At 43.6% G+C, this 19,217-nt stretch overlaps 2 protein-coding genes and 2 gene segments (V, D, J or C); 1 reads left to right on the forward strand and 3 right to left on the reverse strand.

The window, feature by feature from the left end:
* Nucleotides 1-5,512: 5,512 nt before the first annotated feature.
* Nucleotides 5,513-11,766, reverse strand: zgc:174904 (uncharacterized protein LOC564690 homolog). Of its 2 annotated transcripts, none has more exons than XM_053446446.1 (6): nt 10,637-11,766; nt 9,496-9,615; nt 8,181-8,354; nt 7,866-8,038; nt 7,656-7,771; nt 5,513-6,616 (listed from the first exon to the last, which is right to left on the reverse strand). In XM_053446446.1, exons 1-6 carry the CDS (start codon nt 10,731-10,733, stop codon nt 6,436-6,438), a joined length of 861 nt encoding a protein of 286 aa, XP_053302421.1. In that variant the 5' UTR covers nt 10,734-11,766; the 3' UTR covers nt 5,513-6,435. The 2 variants fall into 2 exon arrangements, with proteins under 2 accessions (XP_053302421.1, XP_053302419.1); XM_053446444.1 differs by having other exon boundaries at nt 9,481-9,615; nt 10,637-11,688.
* A 1,089-nt stretch (nt 11,767-12,855) lies between these two features.
* LOC128461505 (Ig kappa chain V region 3381-like) lies at nt 12,856-13,956 on the reverse strand. The segment is given in 2 exon segments: nt 12,856-13,695; nt 13,797-13,956. Coding segments are annotated over 2 exon segments (405 nt in total).
* LOC128461461 (Ig kappa-b4 chain C region-like) lies at nt 13,877-15,666 on the forward strand. The segment is given in 3 exon segments: nt 13,877-13,889; nt 14,304-14,381; nt 15,196-15,666. Coding segments are annotated over 3 exon segments (423 nt in total).
* Nucleotides 15,667-16,444: 778 nt separating this feature from the next.
* Nucleotides 16,445-17,460, reverse strand: LOC128461504 (pro-opiomelanocortin-like). The gene is made up of 2 exons (XM_053446447.1): nt 17,344-17,460; nt 16,445-16,903 (listed from the first exon to the last, which is right to left on the reverse strand). Exons 1-2 carry the CDS (start codon nt 17,458-17,460, stop codon nt 16,445-16,447), a joined length of 576 nt encoding a protein of 191 aa, XP_053302422.1.
* Nucleotides 17,461-19,217: the final 1,757 nt, after the last annotated feature.

Below are 19,217 nucleotides of genomic sequence, written 5' to 3' on the forward strand. Positions count from 1 at the left end.
GGACAGGAAGGGAAATGGAAGGATGCAGGAAAGGAATTAAGCTAAAGGAAAGGAGAAAGGGAAGAAGTTAGGAAAGAAGAAAGGAAGGAAGCTTAAGCTAATCAATATTCTATCGTGTAAGGTGAGCAGTGTATGAGTCCCTGGACATTATCGTTTTTTTCTGAATGCTGCTGAGGTTTTATGCTCAATAAACATTAAAATAATCAGAAAATCCAAACAATAAAATCTCCTCTTTTAGTTTCCATGAACGGTCTCGTGTTCTTTCATTCAAGATGTCTTTCATCATCTTTGGTGTCGGACATTTTGACGTCAGTCTGTACGAAGCGTTTTTTATTTTTTAAACGTTATTCTTGGTGAAACACAAGCTGTGTAAACTATTTAATGCTTTAAATTATATAAGTTCTTATATAAGACCCTTTGTCCTTCTACCTGTTGGTTGGTTTCCCTGCGTGCTGACACTGAATGGACCTAATGCTCTGTAAGAGGATGCTGACGTGGGACCAATTTAACACCAATTACCTGCCAGCACAACTCTGCCCATTGCCAAGGAACTTTGTTTAATGCTAATCGATGGTAATCAGGAGAGTTCACCGAGCGTCACGCAGGGCCGGGTCTAGACAGGCATGTATGAGGGGGCAGCCACAAATCTTGAGGGGGCATTGTGCCTAACCCTAACCCTAACCCTATTTAGTTTGAGGGGGCACAACATTTATTTGAGGGGGCCAGGCCCCCTCTTGCCCCTGCCTAGACCCGGCCCTGGCGTCACGTGATGTTCACACAAAACCAGGTTCCTTATTCAAAGATGCACGATGCAGTAAATGAAGAAAAGAACAAAGAGCTTCAACCTCCTGTTGTTTAAAATCCTGTTGCAACATGAATACCAGATGCAACAAGTCGGGGAAAACATTACAAAGCTTTGCAGAACATGATTTTATATCGTTTTAAATTACTTAATGTTGGAGTTTGAGCTGCTGACACACTTGACGCCTGATGCTTAATTAGAAGGAATCTTTGAGGGGAAACTTGAGGCCGCACAGGATCCAGAGCACAGGTGAAGGTTTAGGATGTGGCCTATGTGCATGTACCTGTGGCAGGGTCAAGGGTCAAGGGTGTAGGGTGTAGGGTGCATGCTGCAGGGTGCAGGGTGCAGAGTGGAGGATGGAGGATACAGGAGGGCCAGTGGAAGGGGATGGAGGTTTGGGACGGGCTGTTACAGGCCTTTAAATCCCGGCAGGAGATCTTGAGGGAAGCTTTACCGCTCAAATCTCCTGTCATCCGATTACTGACTGCTCTTTACCTCGGGATCAGAGGGAGAGGGAGGGTGTGGACGGTCCAAACGTCAGGGAGCTCCTCCTCCACCGTCCCCTTCTCTCATGTGATGGGAAATGAAGATGAGGCCTCTACATCTCCATGAACATCTGACTGTGAAAAGGATTTTCCCAAAGCTGAAACATGTCTGGAAGTTTTCCTCGCTGGGAACTTTGCAGTTGCAGCTTTGGAAACTATGGAGGCAGGAAGCTGGTGGAGGTTTGGCCTCATGTGAAAGATCAGGCTGCAGCTTACTGCTGCTACACCTGAAGCACCAATCCTCTTTAGCAGCTTCCCTACAATCCAAAGATCACCTTCAGAGGGTTAAAGGAATCATGACAGCCTCGGACAGGACCCATCAATCATTCTACCGCATGAGAGAAACCAGTGTTTCAATATTTAGAGACTCAAGCAGAGTCTGTGTGCAAGATGCTGGCTGCCTTCTTGAAAACAACTCAAGAGTGACGGAGGAAAACTTCTGTTTCTGCAAAATCACTGCAAAGGCAATAAGTAGTTTGCAGGCAGAAGATTCCACATAAGTTTCTCATAAATTGCCGTTTTGCACATTGAAGTAAAAATCCTCCTGCTGGTTTTAAAATCTCACACAAAGAAAAAACTCACTTTCTTTCTTTGAACTCTCTCCGTTAACAATGACAAGACGCAGCTCAGTGTTTCTCCAAATGAAGCTCTGGAAGAGAAGAACAAGAGAAAAAGGAGAAACTCACCTTTTCCACTCACAACGTGGTTCCTCCTGTTCCTCTGAACCGGTTCCCAGACTCTTCCGGCTCCACGTTCCCCCTTCAATGTTGTTTAGATCCCACAATCCCAGGGTGCACCACCTGCTCACTGGCTCCTCCGACGCTCTCGTAGCTTGTGCTTGTAAAAACTCTCTCTTTCTGTCTCCCTTCCTCCACAGCGCAGAGCAGATGAGGATTGGAGGGGATGAAGGAGATAAGGGATGAAGGGATAAAGCTCAAAGATGGAAATAGAGAGGCAAGGAGAGCGAGAGAGAGGTAGAGAGAGAGAGAGAGAGAGAGAGAGAGAGAGAGAGAAAGGGAGGAGAGAGGAGGCAGGTAAACCGATTGGAGAAAGAAAATCAGGTTATGAGGTCAAAAGACAAGAGCAGGTGAAGAATGAAGGAGGGAGGCCGGAGGAGAAAGGGAACAGGTAGAGATGAAATGTGGACGTCTGAGGGACGTGAACAAACATGGGAATCAAATATAAAAGAACACAAATACATCTTGTTTTATTGAGGCTTATTGAGTTCAAGCTGCAAATTAAAAGTTTAAATACAGTTAAGTGAGGCTTGATTGGTTTAAGAGGAAGATGCAGTGATTGCATTTCCTTGTGTTTCTGCCGGTGAGCTGGCGCCTGATTCGTTGCATTGCAGCACATGTTCCTCTGTCTGGACGCAGCAGCCGGGCTGGAGGTCTGAGGCTGACAGAGGTGAATTGGTTTGTCCGAGCTAATGAGCTGAGCCCAGTTAATCAGGGTCTAATGGGATATCCGGGGACGGCCAATCTCGTTAGAGAATTAGAGCAGTTCAGCCTAAACGTGCGTCACACCTGAAACACGCCGAGGCCCGAGATGGAAAGTGGATCAAGAATCAAGATGCAGTGAGTTCTGCCTCCGATTGAAACGAGGACGGACGCACGTGACAATCAGCTGCAGAGAAGAAGAGGTCCAGAGACTGAGGTGAAAAATGAGTTCATATTTGGAAGGTTTGGAGATAATAGTTCCTCCAGATCTGGAGCGAGGAGGAGAAACAGGAGGAGAAAGTGACACAGCACATGAGTGACCACACGAGGAGGAGCAGGTATTGGTCTAAGATGAGGGATCATCTCGTTGGGTCCGCCCCCCCCCCCCCCCCCGACGTCCTCTAATCTGCCCTCTTCCTCTATGAAAGGTGGGGACCTCCACTTAGGTAACAGTTGGACATTATGTCAATCAGAGGAGCATTGATCCACAGTGAAAAGCTTTAATAATCAGAATCATAAAGATAGAACAAAGAATGAAGAAGGATGGACGACATGTCAGCTCCCAAAGCTGAAGCCAAAGTGTCCTAATCGCCCCCTGGTGGCTGGCAGCTATATCTGTTATAGATCCCCCCCCCCCCTCCCTCAGTATGTGGGAGTACATCCTCATAATTCAGTTTGGGATATTTAGGCTTGATTTTCAGCCTCTTGGTCAAAGCCCCGATCACATGGACTCATTGGTTTATTCCCTCCTATGTCAGATGACTCACCGGTGGAACAAACAGAAACTCCTCTACTGGGAAAGAAGTCGTTTAGGAACCCTGCGTCGACCCGTGACATCGGTGTACAACAGGTATAAGAGGTCAAAGGTCACTGGACACCTCCTTCACCCAGAGCTCCGTCTCCATCCGTCTGCAGAGGACGTGATGACAGAGGACTCGCTGATATAAAGAACGAGATCTGAACTGACGAGCGTCACGATGTCGCTCGTCCCTCTGTCCAGATGTTCAGACAGCCGGCAGATGTTCGGCTGCTCAGGTAACGCTGCCTGGTTCCAGCTCTAAGCTCTGGCTCCGCCCCTCCTGCATCACGGCCTCCTGCTGAGCTCATCGCTGGAGTTTGACTTTCACATTAAGCCTCTCTGGTTTTAGCAGCAGGTTCTGGCTCAGGCCTCGTTGACATCATGCAGCGACATCAGCGCTTCAGAACCTGGTGAGACCTGTCGGTTTCACTTGTCGGTCAAACGCTCACAGGTTAAACGCCTGCAGGGTCCATTAGTGCCCTGGAGCAAGGCACTAACAACCTCCTGCTCAGGATCGTGTCAGTCATACAAGAAGATCAAATACATATTTTCTGTCTGAATGATTTGCTGATTTGTAGGAGCTGGATTAATGGATCAATATGAACACTGGGCTGGAAATGTGTTGAATAAAACAAAATGGACGTAGGTCACAAGGACCGTAGAGGAGCTGCAGACGCAGAGACACGTCCTTCAACAGGCACGACCTTAGAGGACGTTCGTCTCAAGCCTCGTATGAGTTTACACGTGTCAGATAAACCAGACTTCTGGTTACCTTAAGAAATATAAGAATAAAAGAAACAACGCTGACTTTTCTTTTCACACGGGATTCGAACATCCGGCTCGGTCGCTCCTTTAACTAACATCCCCTAACTTCAGCCACTAGAGGTCGCCTCACAACAGTATTACAGCTAAACAAAATCATATTTATTATTCCACCAGGAGGATTAATAATTAAATAAGGAATTCTGTGAGTCAAACTTCCCAGATCAAGTAATTTAAGTCTTTGTGGTATCAACACTGTGAAGCTGCTTTAGAATTAAACACAACACAAGTAAGTCTATGAATCTAAATATTAGGTGAACATGATTTAATATTCTGGTGAAACCACACATGAAAGAAAGAGGGACAACTACAGCAGATGGTTTTTAATGACTCAGCGACTCCGGTCTTCTCTAGTGGTCACCTGGAGTTTTCCTCTGGTTCCTCTGGTTCCTCTGGTTCCTCAGTGTTTGGACGTTATGACAGCGAGCGAGTAACGAGCCGGGAGTTTCTCCTTCCTCCTCCGGGTAAGTCGTGGGCCTGTAATCCAGCCTAATGAAGGGTGACAGAAGAGGGCTAGCTGGCTTCCTGATAACTCCCTGTGGTAACGAGCTCAGGAGGGAAGCAGCAGATCAAACCGTCCCCTCCTCTCTCTACCTTTGACTTGTTCGCTCAGTGGGCGAGAAGATGTGGAACGAGGCTCCAGCAGCTCAGAGAGGAACCGACCAGGAACCATGAAGATGTTTCTGATTCTGTGATTTCTGTTTGACAAAAACCCTGAAGACGGTAGATTTGTTCAAAGGAGAAATACTCAGATTACAAATAAACACACAGATAGATTGTGTCCAATTATTATCCTGCATCGTGTTTCATGTAGTTAATTAGAAGATGAACTCTTTAAACTCATTAACACATATTAACTTAAAATTATCAAAAGACTAAATAATTCAGATGATGAATAAATGTAAATGAATGTGTTAGAGACTGATTATGCTTTTACTTTGAAAGGTCTAAAACTCCAGCAGCAGGAAAACTGGAATCTCTACTTGACTGAAGGTTGTTTGTTCGAGCAGCGCCACCTGCTGGCCAACAACAACATTACAGAGAACAGTCAACTCTCAGGTTGAACAAGGTTGTGTTTTTCATCCATTAAATGATAAGAGGATAGTTTATCTTTCAGTATTGATTTACTTTTCAGTATTTCAGATTTTATTCGACGATTACATTTACAGTTAGTGAACATGTTTTTATAAAACTAACAAATAAACATGAGAAAACAAATTGATTTTGACATTAAGCCTTAAACCATTAAACACAAGCATGTTAGAAAAACATCAAAACATAAAAAAGTTATCTTGAATCCCGGATTTAGAAATTCTCAGATACAAGCGTGTAAAAATAAGACATGTTATATAAAACATATATTATATATGTACAATTACAAGTAATTAGTAAACCATGTGACCACCAGGTGGAGACTAACCATTCAAATCTGAATGATATTCTTTCTTTCATTCATTTACTTATATTGATTTTAAACAAATAAGAGATTCTAAGGAAAGTGGTAATTATTCAAATTTATGATTTATTCATAAGAATGGTGTTAAATGCCAAAGTGAAATGATGAAAGTCAAGTAAAAAAGAAACAAGGATTCGGTTAGAATTATTTTCTTATAATAGGTTAATATTCACACTTAATTAATTGTAAATCAATATTGATGTGGTGATGATATTAGGCACAGTTCCTGCTTTTTCCTACGTACATATCAGAAGTGGAAAATAACGTCCTTTATTTCACAAACTAGTAAAATAATTTGATTACTTTACTTACTTTACCGACATTTAAGACTAAATACAGTTTTCTACTGCTTCACATTTCCTCTTTAGTCCCGTTCTCTGACACTAAGTTAAACAGCAGCCAAACTTTTAATGAGTCCATTGTTTCAGGAAAGATCAACATCGGAATGTCTTCATATCAAACTAACGTGAATTAAAAGTTGAGGTTTTGAAAGAAACTTAAGAAAGTAAGATATCTGTAGCTGCAGGCGTTTGTGAAACCCTCAGGAGCCAGCGCCTGGTTCCCTCGGCGGCTCAGTGTGGGATGGCCGTGCTGCCCCCGGCGCCCATCTCCTTCTCACAGATGTAGGGCAGGGGCATGCTGCAGGGGGCGTCGTACCAGCTCCTCACGGCCACTCGCGACAGCACCCGCGTTTTGATCATGTAGCCACAGTCCTCGTTGATGTGGTTGTTGGGTTCGCCCACTTCCCAGAAACTGGAGTGAGGACAGAAGATTCAACGACTCAGTCAATTCATCCATAAACACCCAGTGATTCAACGGAAATCTTACTCTTTACGGTAGAATTATTAAATGTGGATATGGATTATACAAGTTGCACAGTATTGAATAAAGATATTAAAGTATATGTCAAATCCTTGTGAAACAGCAGAGCAGAGTCGGGAAAAGAGGAAGAGACGGAACGAGGGGCCACAAGAGGGACGACAAAAGATCGGTCATCAGAAAATATTTTCAAAATGAGGAAGAAAAATCTGATGGTTTCAGAAACATCAAGTAAACACAGAGGATAGAAAACAGAAGACAAACATCTGTGTCCCATATTTCAGCTCCTCTCTCTTTGCTTTTCATCAGAGGTCAGAGGTCACAGGTCAGCTGCCCCCCTCCAGGTGTTCTCTCACATCTGGAACTAATATCATCAAAACCTGCACTGACGGCTGCTGGTCTGTGACCAGTCAATGTTTAACAGGGTCCATCGGTCAGTCGGATTGTGTGTCTCAGACAATCTGGAGCCAGAAAACCAGTTTGGGGCAAAAGCTCAGTCTTTTTTTTAAATGGTCAAAGCTTCTGGTGAATTTGTCTCAAATCTCTTTCGAAGCTTCTTCTGAAGTCTCTTCTCCTTCTGGTCCTCTTTGCTCTTCAGGCCTTTTTGAAAAATACATTCTAGTTGTAATTTGAGTGGATTCACGTGGAAATGGAAAGAGGGGTTTAAAAGTGACGGACTCTCAGTGTCATGGAACACGAGGGTGAAGAGTTCTGTAAACAAGGGGATTTTTTAAACGAGCTAGAGATAGAGAACAACATTGTGATGTTTCTGTGTCGAGGTCAGAACCTCAGACGATTCACCTCGAGAAAAAACTCAGAAACAGAAATTCAGAGAAATCCACAAAGTTCTAAGTTCTTTGGACGAAGGCAACAAGAAGCTCCCTCAGCACGTTGGAGAGAAGAGAAATCCTCTGAACAACCAAAGCCACCAACTCACTGAGTCCTTCACAAGCTGCTGAATCCATGAACCTACCCTCCGACCAGTGGAGATCCGTCCACCCATTTCCACTGATCCTCCGTCTGCTCATCAGTGATCCCGAACCAGAAGGCGTTCCAGTGGCCTCTGGGAAGGAGATCCCACAGGAACGTCTGAGGAGGATAAAGCATGTTCTACAGGTTCATCCCTGATTAACAGTTGATGTTATGTTCATGTTCTACCAGCAGCTGAGGTGTTGTGACGAACCTGCTCCTCGGCCGAGTGGATGATGGCCAGGTGAGCCCCTCGGCTCTCGCAGTACGACTGGCTCTCAGGCCAGCTCCTGGACAGTCTGGAGATGAGGTAGCAGCTGCTGTTGAAGAGAAGCCACTCCACGGGGCAGACGATGGCGGCCTCGGTCGGTTTGATCACCTCAGGAGCTGAAGAAGAACACAAACACACTTTGATTCATACCATGAATCTGAAACAACTTGTATCGTCATTATTCATTAAACTAGAAAACGTGTCAGTAAGAATCATCCGGTCAAAGTCAAATACACGTCCATTTAAAAAGGTTTGTACCCTTAGTGGCCATGATGGTGGCCAGTTTGACCAGTAGCTCGTCAATCTGCACCCGCATCTGCTTCTTCTCCAGCATCAGAGCGCTGATGTTGCCGGTCAGAGCCGTCACGTTCACATCCTGCGTCTGCTTCTGTGGCTCTGAGGAGACTCCACCTCCCTGAGGTCGGTTTTTACCTGGGGAACCATTTAACCGATTCATATTTTAAATATTAATGTTTTATATTTTATTTTTTGATAACCAAATTTATTGACTACCTAAAGGCACACCATTCTATGGTATCACTTTTTAAGCATTATTGCACAACAAACAAGTGAGGAACACGCGAGGAACTCGTCAGGAACACGTGAGGAACACGTCAGGAACACGTGAGGAACACATGAGGAACACGTGAGGAACACGTCAGGAACACGTCAGGAACACGCGAGGAACTCGTCAGGAACACGTGAGGAACACGTCAGGAACACGTCAGGAACACGGGAGGAACTCGTCAGGAACACGTGAGGAACACGTCAGGAACACGTCAGGAACACGTCAGGAACACGCGAGGAACTCGTCAGGAACACGCGAGGAACTCGTCAGGAACACGTGAGGAACACGTCAGGAACACGTGAGGAACACATGAGGAACACGTGAGGAACACGTCAGGAACACGTCAGGAACACGTGAGGAACACGTCAGGAACACGTCAGGAACACGCGAGGAACTCGTCAGGAACACGTGAGGAACACGTCAGGAACACGTCAGGAACACGGGAGGAACTCGTCAGGAACACGTGAGGAACACGTCAGGAACACGTCAGGAACACGTCAGGAACACGCGAGGAACTCGTCAGGAACACGTGAGGAACACGTCAGGAACACGCGAGGAACACGTCAGGAACATGTCAGGAACACGTCAGTGGTTCAGATCAGGTCTGAAATCAGCCTCTGACTCAACTGGCAGCAGTTTTGTCAACGAGATTATTAAAAGCAAAATCAGCTTTTCAGCTTCTGCACTCCGCAACTTTGTTATTGTAACAAGTACACACACACACACACGCACACATTTACCACACGCATGTAACACACTGTTGGCTAATATTCCATAAAATGTGTTGCAACACTCAAACCACTAGATCCTCTTTTCTGGACTGAAAGTGTAAAGTCAGCAGTTGTGAATTCCTCCATCGGAGCAGGTGAACAGTCCGAGAACAGAAGAGCTGGAGACTCGTGGTTCACCTGCTCTCTGAGGTGTGAACAGACATGAGCCAGTTCACACCTCAGCCCCACAACAAACCCCCTGAGGAGCAGCACCGGTCACCTGACGTCTCCTCACCCTGTGCAGCCACGGCTATGATGGAGATCAGCAGGATGGCGCAGAGCGTGGCCAGGCAGATGGTGGCGAGGCGGTAGGGCCCGGGGCCGCTCATCCGGGGGGGGAATCTGACCTGGGAGACTGGACGGAGGAGGGGGGGGGGGGGTCGTTTATTAAAGTAAAACAAATAATCCACAAAGTAAATATACAGCAAATGAGTCTCGTTCCTTGATTCACACGAGGTCCTCACATAACCAGAGACGTCAGAGGAACCTCAGTGGAGCCGAGGGGCCGAGACTTCCTTCAGCTCAACTTTCACAAGTTCTCTCCTTTTCAAAATGTTGATGCTTTTCTCTGTTTGTGCTCAAATTAAACAGAATCTTCTCTGCTTGTGCAAATTATTAATCAGAAAAACGATCATCGCACTAATCAATCATAAAAGTGAGAATCACACATCTTTTTACATCACGACGATGGATCCGAGGAGCTCTAACTGTGCTTTTGAATCTTAAAAACACAATTCCATGGCTTCCAGAACTCTGTATAAATAATTGGACACTAATTGTTTTAAGCGTGGCGCCTTTTGTTCACGAAGGAAAAGTTCAACTTGTGTCTGAGACGTGTCAGAACAGATTCAGGGACGTGTGTGGACTGCACCTCAATGTTCTAACCAACACAAATGACTTTCACTAGTGTGGAAGTGAGGCAGAAATCACAGGTTATACACCCATTCAGGATTTCATATTATTATTATTATAAGTAATAATGTTATTATTAATAGTAGTAGTAGCAGTAGTAGTTGTTGTTGTCTGTCAGTTGTCTGTGTGGATTTATGGACAAGTGTCCCCGGGGTGGACGGATAAAGGATTATTTGACCTAATTTATTCGAGCTTAAAGCATTTATAAAAAAAGAGTTGCTGCTTTTCATCTTCTCGTGTGATTGGTTGATCTTGAGTTGGGCTTCAGGAAACTGGGAATATTCTTTGGTTCAAAGAATAAAAGAAGGTTAAATATCTATGGATGTGAAATAAAGTGCTGTACTTCTCTCCACTGTTTGGTGAACATGAAAGAGAAGGAGACGTAGTGCAGCTGGAGTCGTGTTCCATGTTGTTATTGAGTCAAACCGGAGAGAAGAAGCGCAACATCTGGATCTGATTCTTACCTTCCACATCTGTCCTGCGGTGCTGCTCGTCCTCGGCCTCGATCAGATGCGAGTACATCCCGTCAAGGGCCGCAGAGCCGGGGTGGGAGGTCGTCATCTCGCCTGAGATCCACAGAGGAGATCCAGAGGAGATCCAGAGGAGATTCACAGAGGAGATCCAGAGGAGATCCAGACTCAGTGACGAAACTTAACTTCAGCCACTCTGTTTATACCCAGAACCAAACGTTAAGTAACACAGAGTGACGCCATCGCACGTCCAGGACTTTGTTTCAAAATAAAAGTCCTAATCATGATGAAGAACCATCGGAAACATCTACAGGTTCAGTGTGAAAGAAACTGAAGATAAAATAATCCCGGTGATGTTTTCACATGTTTGTCTGATCTAAACTGTTTGAAGTGTTCTTCTCTTTACCGTAGAATGGTAATTATAATAATAGATAGGGAAATAATAATAATAATAACAATACATATAATAATAAAAATGACAATAAAAGTAATAATAACAATAATAACAATAATAATAATAACGTGGTACTTTTTATGGTACAACTGAACTCAAGGACCAACATGTTAACAGATGTGGTAACGTAGCTGTTCTGCTGCTGTCCTCCTCAGGTGAGACATCTGCAGTGACACTTGTCAACCAGCAGATGTCCCCACTAACCTGTAGTTTGACCCTGAAACTCAGTCACGGTTTAAATATTGATTCCTACGTGAAGATCTTCAGAGTGAAGCTTCTCAGTTTCTCCACCTGCTTCTGAACTCAACCGTCAGTTACACCTGGTGGGACGAACACTTCATATCACTGATGACATGAACAGCTTCACACCAGAGAGGTTAGATACATGTACATGTCCTCATATACATCATGTCCTCACTCCTCATATACATCATGTCCTCAGATAACTCCTCATATACATCATTTCCTCAGATAACTCCTCATATACATCATGTCCTCACTCCTCATATACATCATGTCCTCAATCCTCATATACATCATGTCCTCAGATAACTCCACATATACATCATGTCCTCAATCCTCATATACATCATGTCCTCAATCCTCATATACATCATGTCCTCAGATAACTCCTCATATACATCATTTCCTCAGATAACTCCTCATATACATCATGTCCTCAATCCTCATATACATCATGTCCTCAGATAACTCCTCATATACATCATTTCCTCAGATAACTCCACGTATACATCATGTCCTCAATCCTCATATACATCATGTCCTCAATCCTCATATACATCATGTCCTCAGATAACTCCACATATACATCATGTCCTCAATCCTCATATACATCATGTCCTCAATCCTCATATACATCATGTCCTCAGATAACTCCTCATATACATCATGTCCTCAATCCTAATATACATAATGTCCTCAGATAACTCCTCATATACATCATGTCCTCACTCCTCATATACATCATGTCCTCAATCCTCATATACATCATGTCCTCAGATAACTCCTCATATACATCATGTCCTCACTCCTCATATACATCATGTCCTCAGATAACTCCTCATATACATCATGTCCTCAGATAACTCCTCATATACATCATGTCCTCAGATAACTCCTCATATACATCATGTCCTCACTCCTCATATACATCATGTCCTCAGATAACTCCTCATATACCATAAAGTCCTCATATACATCATGTCCTCAGATAACTCATCATATACCATAAAGTCCTCATATACCATCATGTCCTCAGATAACTCCTCATATACACCATGTCCTCAGATAACTCCTCATATGCTGCTAAAAACTTTAATCTGGATGATTCTTTCCTACACGTGGCATCTATTGCACTTCTGTCCGTCCTGGGAGACGGGTCCTCACATGTGTCTCTCTGAGGTTGCTATGTATTTTTACCCTGTTAAAAGGGTTTTTATTAGTTTTTCTTTACTCTTGCTGAGGGTTAAGGACAGCGGATGTCTCACCATGTTAAAGCCCTATGAGACGAATTGTAATTTGTGAATATGGGCTATACAAATAAAATTTGATTGATTGATTGATATACTTCATGTCCTCAGATAACTCCTCATATACCATAAAGTCCTCATATACCATCATGTCCTCAGATAACTCCTCATATACCATAAAGTCCTCATATACCATCATGTCCTCAGATAACTCCTCATATACATCATGTCCTCAGATAACTCCTCATATACCATAAAGTCCTCATATACCATCATGTCCTCAGATAACTCCTCATATACATCATGTCCTCAGATAACTCCTCATATACCATAAAGTCCTCATATACCATCATGTCCTCAGATAACTCCTCATATACATCATGTCCTCAGAAAACTGACATGATGGTTTATGAAGAGTTATCTGTTTACTTATATATATATATAAACGTCCATATTTTTGGGATGTTTCTCTTGTGCTAATTGAAATGAACACTACATAAGTATTTGACTTATCCGAGGCAGCTTGTACCAGTTAAGATTTTCTCACTTTTCAAACTTTTTATCTTCAGCACTGAAACTCGTCTGTTGCCACGGTTCAGATCTCAGAGAGGGAAGTGAAACACTGACGGGCGGTTTCATTCCGACTCTCAGCTCTCATTGACTTGTTCTCTGCCCCCCCTCCATGTGTGTGTGTGTGTGTGTGTGTGTCTGTGTGTCCTCAGTGAAGTGTGAAGCGTCCAGCTGCCACTTCAGTTTCTGTTCACGAGGTTTTTGTACGGTGGTTTTTCACTGTGTGAACACATCCCACTTGTTGGCATCAAACTCCCCGATGCAGTGGTAAACTGCAGCATCTTCAGCCTGGACTCCACGGATGGTCAGAGTGAAGTCGGTGCCACTGCCACTGCCTGAAAAACGACCTGGAATCCCTGAAGCTCGAGTGGAAGTCGTGTGAATCATCAGTTTGGGAGCTTCTCCATCTCTCTGCTGGTACCAGACCAGACGGTTTGAATTATAAACAGTCTCACTGGTTCTACAGGAGATGGTGACGGAGCCTCCCACAGCGGATCTCACTGCTCCAGGCTGGGTCACTGTGACTTGTCCCCTGGACTCTGAGGACACAGAGACAGAAACAAGCAGCAGCGCGGTGGGTTCGTCAGCTTCATGTCAGAGGCAGCGAGTGGACAGAGGAGTTAGAAGGTCTGGACTTTACCTGTGAAGCAGCAGCAGAGCAGAGTCCAGACGAGGACGGAGATGAAGCTCATGTTTCTGAAGAGCAGGAGGTCTGTGGTCATGAGGGAGAACCGTCAGTCATCCCGTCCTCAGCTCCCGGGACTATAAACTGTCCCAGAGCAGTGGAGCGTGGAGCTGCAGATGCAAAGTGACTCTATGGAAATGCTCTGATGATGCTGTTCATCAATAAATCTTATAATAATTATTTATCCGAGGGCTGATCAGGAGGAGTTAACCTTCTCTTCATGTAGTTTTGATTTGATGTTTCAGGACGACTTCTCCTATTTGAATGTAGTTTTACAGCAGCTTGGTTTTCTTGAAAATCTTTGTATTTTTTTATTTATTTTTCTTAGTTATTTATTCTTCTTATTTATTTATTCTTCTTATTTATTTATTCTTCTTATTTATTTATTCTACTCAGACAGATTTCACAAACAGCAGTTCTGGTGCGTTTGATTGTATCAGAGTCAGAGAGTTGTGTCCTCAGAGGTTTTTGTACGACGGCTCAGTGAGTGTGTGTCACTGTGGAACACGTGTGGTGGAGGAACCAGACTGGACATTGGAAGTAAGTCAAATATTTAAGATTTTATTTCACCTCTCTTTTCATTTCCTTCATATTCATCATGCGCAGGAAGACAATCTGTGTTTCCACGTCGATTAAAGCTTTTTCAAATATTTGAAACAAACTTGGTTTCAGCAACAGAAACTGTGAAAAGTCCCTGAAATGAATCACAAACATTAAGATCAAAGGATGAATCATTTCCCCCAGATTCGACTTTAAAGTTGCATCTTGAGGTTTTGTCGCTTTAGTTGCGTCAAACCGAGTCAGAGAGTCGAGTCTCTGCAGTCGGAGGTTTGTGTGCGACGGCTCAGTGAGTGTGTGTCAGAAAAGACATCAAGTCAGTTTAACATGTTTTTATGGATTCATTTATAATTTTAAAGATAAATATGTCAAGATGAACTAAGTTTCCTTTTGTTCAGATGCTTTCATCGAATATAGGACAAGAATGTGATGAACAAAACTTAGTGAAGATAAAGATTTTAAAACGTTCTGTCATAATATTGAAAAATGTGTTGTTTCCATTGAAGTTTGAAATCATTTCTTCAAAGGAAAGCATTGAATCCCACATGAAGAACGTTTGATGGCTGTCAGATAATCTGATGAGTTTGTACATGTTGTGTATATTTAAGTTTATTGTGCAGAATCGGTTTGTGGGTGTGTTTGAGTTGTGTTGTGATTCTATGCTGATGTGCATGAGAGGCTTGTTACAGGGAAGTGAAACAGTGACTGGAGCAGAGATCTACAGTGGGGGGGGGGGGGGGGGGGGGGGGTTGAGTGACAGCTGCCTGTGCTCTAAGTGGATGGCTGTGTCCCACAGGTGACGTCCGCCCCAGCCTGACGGTGCTGCCCCCCTCCAGCGAGGAGCTGCAGCAGGGGACGGCCTCGCTCGTGTGCCTGGCCAACAAGGGCTTCCCCTCCGACTGGACTCTGTCCTGGAAGGTGGACGGCAGCAGCGGCGGTGGGGGGGGCTGGGAGGAGAGCAGCGGCCCCGGGGTGCTGGAGAGCGACGGGCGCTACAGCTGGAGCAGCACCCTGAGGCTCCCTGCTGAGCAGTGGAGCAAGGCGGGCTCTGTGACCTGCGAGGCCTCCCAGGGCTCCCAGACTCCGCTGTCAGAGACCCTGAGGAGAGACCAGTGTGCCCAGTCCTGACCTGGGACTCTGCTACTGGTCTCAGTCTCTTCGCTGCTCTGATCCAAATCGATCTTAATCGACTGATGACTTCTTGCTTTGAATGTTCTGGTTCTTTGACCTGTTTCAAATAATAAAGATCTTTGTTTCTGAATCAAAATTGTTTCCTTTGATTTGTTAGTAAACCAGACGAGTTGGTTTAGTAATTAATAAACCAGGTGAGCACGAAGTGAAGGTCATTTTAATGAGCTTGAGACAAATCTTCAAGAGTTTAAAGTTCTTAGTAAAATAAAGTGAAATATGACCGACATGAATCGAGCAAAACCCAAAAATGTTCAGGATTAGAAATAAAACACAGGATATAAAGTTTGAATCTGTTTTCATGTCTGTGAAGTGTTTTATATAAAAAATGTATTAATATTAACATTATATCTGAGTCTGTCGATAAACAAATCTACAAACTTTCTGAAGGAATCAAACAGTGACAGTGGATTTGATTTGTTTCTGCTGCTGCAACACAAACACACTCGGAGCAATTCAAGCATGATTCAACTTTTTTTTATTGTTTGTTCTCACAGAACTTCTTTAACACATAACACGTACACATGTTTATGACTAAATAAGCAACGAGCAAAGCTGAAAGTAACATCTGGCGTTTGTTGAGAGTTTAACTGTCATAACTCAGAAAGTCCAGACATGAAGCTCCTCCCACATCTGAAAATACATCGTGCAGCGGAAACTATCAATTAACCACGATGAAAACTGATCGGCTGCAATTCTGACGATTGATTAATAATTGGAGACTGTTTGGGGAGAAAAGGACAATTTCTGAGTTTGATTTGATTTGTTGGTCGATCAGATGAAGGCATTTCTGTGGGAACTCTCTCTCTCTGTCTCTCTCTCTGTCTCTCTCTCTCATCTTCTCTCTATCTCTTTGCTCAGATCTCCCCCCCCTGTTCCCCAGTTGTCTCCCGTTCTTTGTCCTTGATGACGTTTCTGAAGAGGGTGAGCAGCGGCCTCTGGAGGCGCTCGTCCCAGCTCTTCATGAAGCCGCCGTAGCGCTTGCTGGCCACTGGACCGCTCCAGCGGAAGTGCTTCATCTTGTAGGTGCTGTCTTTTTTCTCGTGGACATCATGGAGCTTCTCCTGCTCCCCCGCTGCCAGCGTCTCCTGGTCGTCTGCTGCTGCCGGGAGCTCCCGCCTCAGCATCTCCTCGGGGAACACCTCGGCCGACACCTCCTCCACGCCATCGGAGGTGTAGACCTTGACCGGGCGACGCTTCCGTCCGATGGGCTTCCCCCAGCGGAAGTGCTCCATGGAGTAGGAGCGCTTGGCCGGAGGGGTGGAGGAGGAGGAGGGCTCGGGGGGGAGGTCAGGCCGACAGAGCTGGATGCACTCCTGCAGGAGGAGAAATCGAGAAATCAAGAACCCAGGCTCTGTAGTGTTTGTTGGGGGATCTTTGCTAAAAAGTTTATTGTTATTATTATGATTATTTTACTCTTTTTTTAATCGGTTCAAATTTGTACTGTCAAATTTTGCACAATGATAACAAAGTTTGAATGTCTTGTGATGTCATGTCTTAGATTGTACAAAGATGGACGGCTCCTGAAAGTGAAGCCACAGCATCTCCACCGCCCCCTGGTGGCTGGCTGCAGTACAGTCACGCATCAAACTACACGTTGAATAAATGTTTCCCAAAGATGGTTTCTGCTGTAGCAGGTAGATCTCATCACACTGAGCGTTTGGAGAATTTCAGTCAGTGCGTGTGTGTGTTTGTACGTGTTTGTGTGTGAGCGTGTACGTGTGTGTGTGTGTGTGTCTGTCTGCGTGTGTGTCACCATCATGCTGCTCTCATCGTTGACATCCTGGCAGCTCGGATGCTCCCAGCATTGGTTGTCGTCTCCGCTGACCACACCCACCACAGCCACGGCCACCAATAGCCACACAGGACGCATTATCCTGCTGGCCAATCAGAGACAGCAACACCCGGTCATCATCGAATCACATTTGATCAACTCAAACTGTATTTACCAATAAAACTGACATTTTAACTGTCAACAGTATTAAGACTGAAAAGCTACTAATTATAATAACAGAGCAAAGATTAATGTATTTTAACAACAATAACATTTATTAGATAATTTAAACATTTGCAGTTAAATAAAAGAGATTAACTCCCAACATACGACTCAAAAAGAAAACAAATACATGATTAGAATATAACTATAAGAATTTTATATGTATATATATTATGCATTAAAGTCTTTCAAAATAAGAATAGATATAAAAAAATGTTAAATCATTAGAGTTCACTTAAAAGCTATGAATAATATTTCATAATTATACAATATTGAAGAATGCATTCTGATATTATCGTATATGTTGAGTTAATGTTTCGTACACACAAATGTTTTGTCACTGAATATTTGCACCAGACATTTATTTTGTAATCACAAAAAAACAAAAAAAAAACATTTAGTATTAAAATCTTATTGTTAGGAGCTGAAATGAACATTTATTACAACAATTAAAACTGAAGATAATTAAGTTCAGATGATCATAACAGAAAACATTAAAAAAGTTATTGTTAAAAATAAATTAACAATAATAATAATCGTAATACAAATAATAATAATGAGAATTTGAAATAAAAATGAAAATTAAGATGAAAGTTTAACTTGACTTCAATATAGTTTGTCTTCTTTTATTTATTTAATTGCTTTTTTTTGCAAAGCTTTATGACCTTATAGGAAGATTAATTAAAAAATTTGATATTTCAGTTTCTATTAAGTACAAATTTAAGATCCTGTCCAATACTTATGATAAAATCAAGATTTTAAATCAACTAAAATTTCTGAAATAATAGATGATATGAACAGATGGAGAAGAAGATGAAGATGAAGATGCTCACCACACTGACCTGTCTCTCTCGCCCTTCTGGTCTCTTGTCGTTCGGCCGCTGGACAAAGACTTTGGTTGTTTCCCTGCAACTGAGCGTCCACTTTTATATCCTGTCAGCCAAGGACACACACACACACACACACACACACACACACACACACACACACACACGCATACACACACAGACAATTACGTCATAGCTGAAATCTCCCCCCATCATTCTCTCATTCATGCTGGTAAACACATGAAATATCACACCCCTTTTCTCTGTTCCACACACACACACACACACACACACACACAAACACACAAATTAAAACCTCGTAAACTTTAAAGCTAAACTTTCCAGGGAAACAAGTCCAGTACTGAACAGATGAGAGAGGGGGCGCTACAGGGCGGCCGTGCAGACTCCTCTCTAGCGCCATGATGAGGTTGATATTTGTGATTTTTAGTATTTTGGCGTTACACTAAATCCAAACAATTGTGTGTTGCTAAAATACAACGAGAACTTCTCTTGAATCTCAACGTTTATATGGTAAAAACCTTCTGCCATTGATGAAGCTTCACACACACACACACACACACACACACACACACACACACACACAGACACACACACACACAGACACACACTAATCGGACGATTGCCGAGCAGTTCTGATGAAGCATCCTTCATTATGAAATGTCCGCTGACGTCTCTGGCAGATTAGCACATCAGCACCATGTCGTCACAGAGGGGAAGAGGGGATTCAAACCTGCGGCTCGGAGTCTACAGTTACACACACGCCTTTGTCCGAGGCTCCAGGGTGAC

Source organism: Pleuronectes platessa, chromosome 18 (assembly GCF_947347685.1).
Source record: "Pleuronectes platessa chromosome 18, fPlePla1.1, whole genome shotgun sequence".
In the NCBI taxonomy this organism is placed as follows: Eukaryota; Metazoa; Chordata; class Actinopteri; order Pleuronectiformes; family Pleuronectidae; genus Pleuronectes; species Pleuronectes platessa.

Excerpts from the sequence above, each read along its gene's own strand:
- LOC128461504 (XM_053446447.1), bottom strand. The coding sequence starts at position 17,460 with ATGCGTCCTGTGTGGCTATTGGTGGCCGTGGCTGTGGTGGGTGTGGTC. Across the intron at positions 16,904-17,343 it reads ACGATGAGAGCAGCATGATG|GAGTGCATCCAGCTCTGTCG; the intron begins GTGACACACACG and ends CTCCTCCTGCAG.
- zgc:174904 (XM_053446444.1), bottom strand. The coding sequence starts at position 10,733 with ATGACGACCTCCCACCCCGGCTCTGCGGCCCTTGACGGGATGTACTCG. Across the intron at positions 9,616-10,636 it reads CCGCAGGACAGATGTGGAAG|TCTCCCAGGTCAGATTCCCC; the intron begins GTAAGAATCAGA and ends TCCTCCGTCCAG. Across the intron at positions 6,617-7,655 it reads GGATCTCCACTGGTCGGAGG|TTTCTGGGAAGTGGGCGAAC; the intron begins GTAGGTTCATGG and ends TCCTCACTCCAG.